This window comes from Charadrius vociferus, unplaced genomic scaffold (assembly GCF_000708025.1).
Source record: "Charadrius vociferus isolate BGI_N301 unplaced genomic scaffold, ASM70802v2 scaffold1545, whole genome shotgun sequence".
Classification (NCBI taxonomy): domain Eukaryota; kingdom Metazoa; phylum Chordata; class Aves; order Charadriiformes; family Charadriidae; genus Charadrius; species Charadrius vociferus.
Window position 1 is genome coordinate 636 of NW_009648471.1, and position 1,004 is coordinate 1,639.

Here is a 1,004-nt window from a genome sequence, read left to right on the forward strand (position 1 = left end):
CCCAGCGCCCACCCCGGGCTTCGCACCCAACCCAGGAACCCCCCCTGCGCCCCCAGCAGCCCCTCACTCACCATTTCCCACTCCCTCCTCAGCACGGCCAGCCGGGCCCCGCGCGACCAGCACTGCTCCCGGCTCCACTCCCAGCTCCCCTCCTCCTTCGAGAGGTAGTAGCAGACATTGCGGTACCCGACCCAGTCCTCGGGACAGCCCAGCACCGCAGCCGCAGGCACAGCTGCATCCCCTCCACCTCTTCCTGCTGGAGAGGGAAAGGGAGAAGAGAAAAAGTGAGGGGAGAAGGGGAGAGGATTGGGCTCCACAGGGACCCAGCTCCGTGGGGCAGGGACAGAGGCAGCTGCTCCTCCTTTACCTGAGAGGACAGCAACAGCCACCACCAGAGTCAGGACCAGAGCCACCAGCACAGCCAGCACAACACACGCTGGATAGAGTGCGTACGACTTGCCTGGAGGAGGAAAAAGCCACTCGCAGTGAGGACAGCGCTGTCCAAAGAGACCACGGCTGCTACACACCACCCCCTGAGTGCCCTTCCCACACTGCTGGAAGAAGCCCCACGCTTGCCAGCCACAGTCCTCATGGGGTGACACTGCCTTGGGGACACTGGCCCCTCCTGACAGACCACAGGGGTGGCCCTGCACTCACACACAACTCTTCTGCGCGTCGTTTTTTCTCTATGCCCAGGCACCTCTGGGTGAGGGAATCCCCATCCATCCTGGGGAACCAGGGGCATCCACACATTCCCATCCTTGCAGCAGAATCCGTTCTTCTCCCTTCGCCCCAGGGGAAACTGCAACGTGAACTCTCCTGGCTTGCAACAAGCAGGATCTTGGGGCCCAGGCACCATAACTGCTGGCAAAGCCTGTTACAAGCAAGGTTTGGATGCAGCTTCACCACCACGGCTGTTAACGTAACACTGGAAGACTTCAGAGATCGTCCTGATCAGGCAGTAGATCAGGGTGTTTAATTCTGTAGCCTGACAGCAGCCACGC

At 61.2% G+C, this 1,004-nt stretch overlaps 1 protein-coding gene across 1 annotated transcript; it reads right to left on the reverse strand.

Moving 5' to 3' along the window:
• Window positions 1-71: 71 nt before the first annotated feature.
• LOC104287006 (C-type lectin domain family 2 member L-like) lies at window positions 72-592 on the reverse strand (the record flags this gene model as incomplete). Its single annotated transcript, XM_009885656.1, has 3 exons — window positions 571-592; window positions 368-460; window positions 72-253 (listed from the first exon to the last, which is right to left on the reverse strand). Coding segments are annotated over exons 1-3 (297 nt in total), but the record flags the coding sequence as incomplete, so codon positions are not given.
• Window positions 593-1,004: the final 412 nt, after the last annotated feature.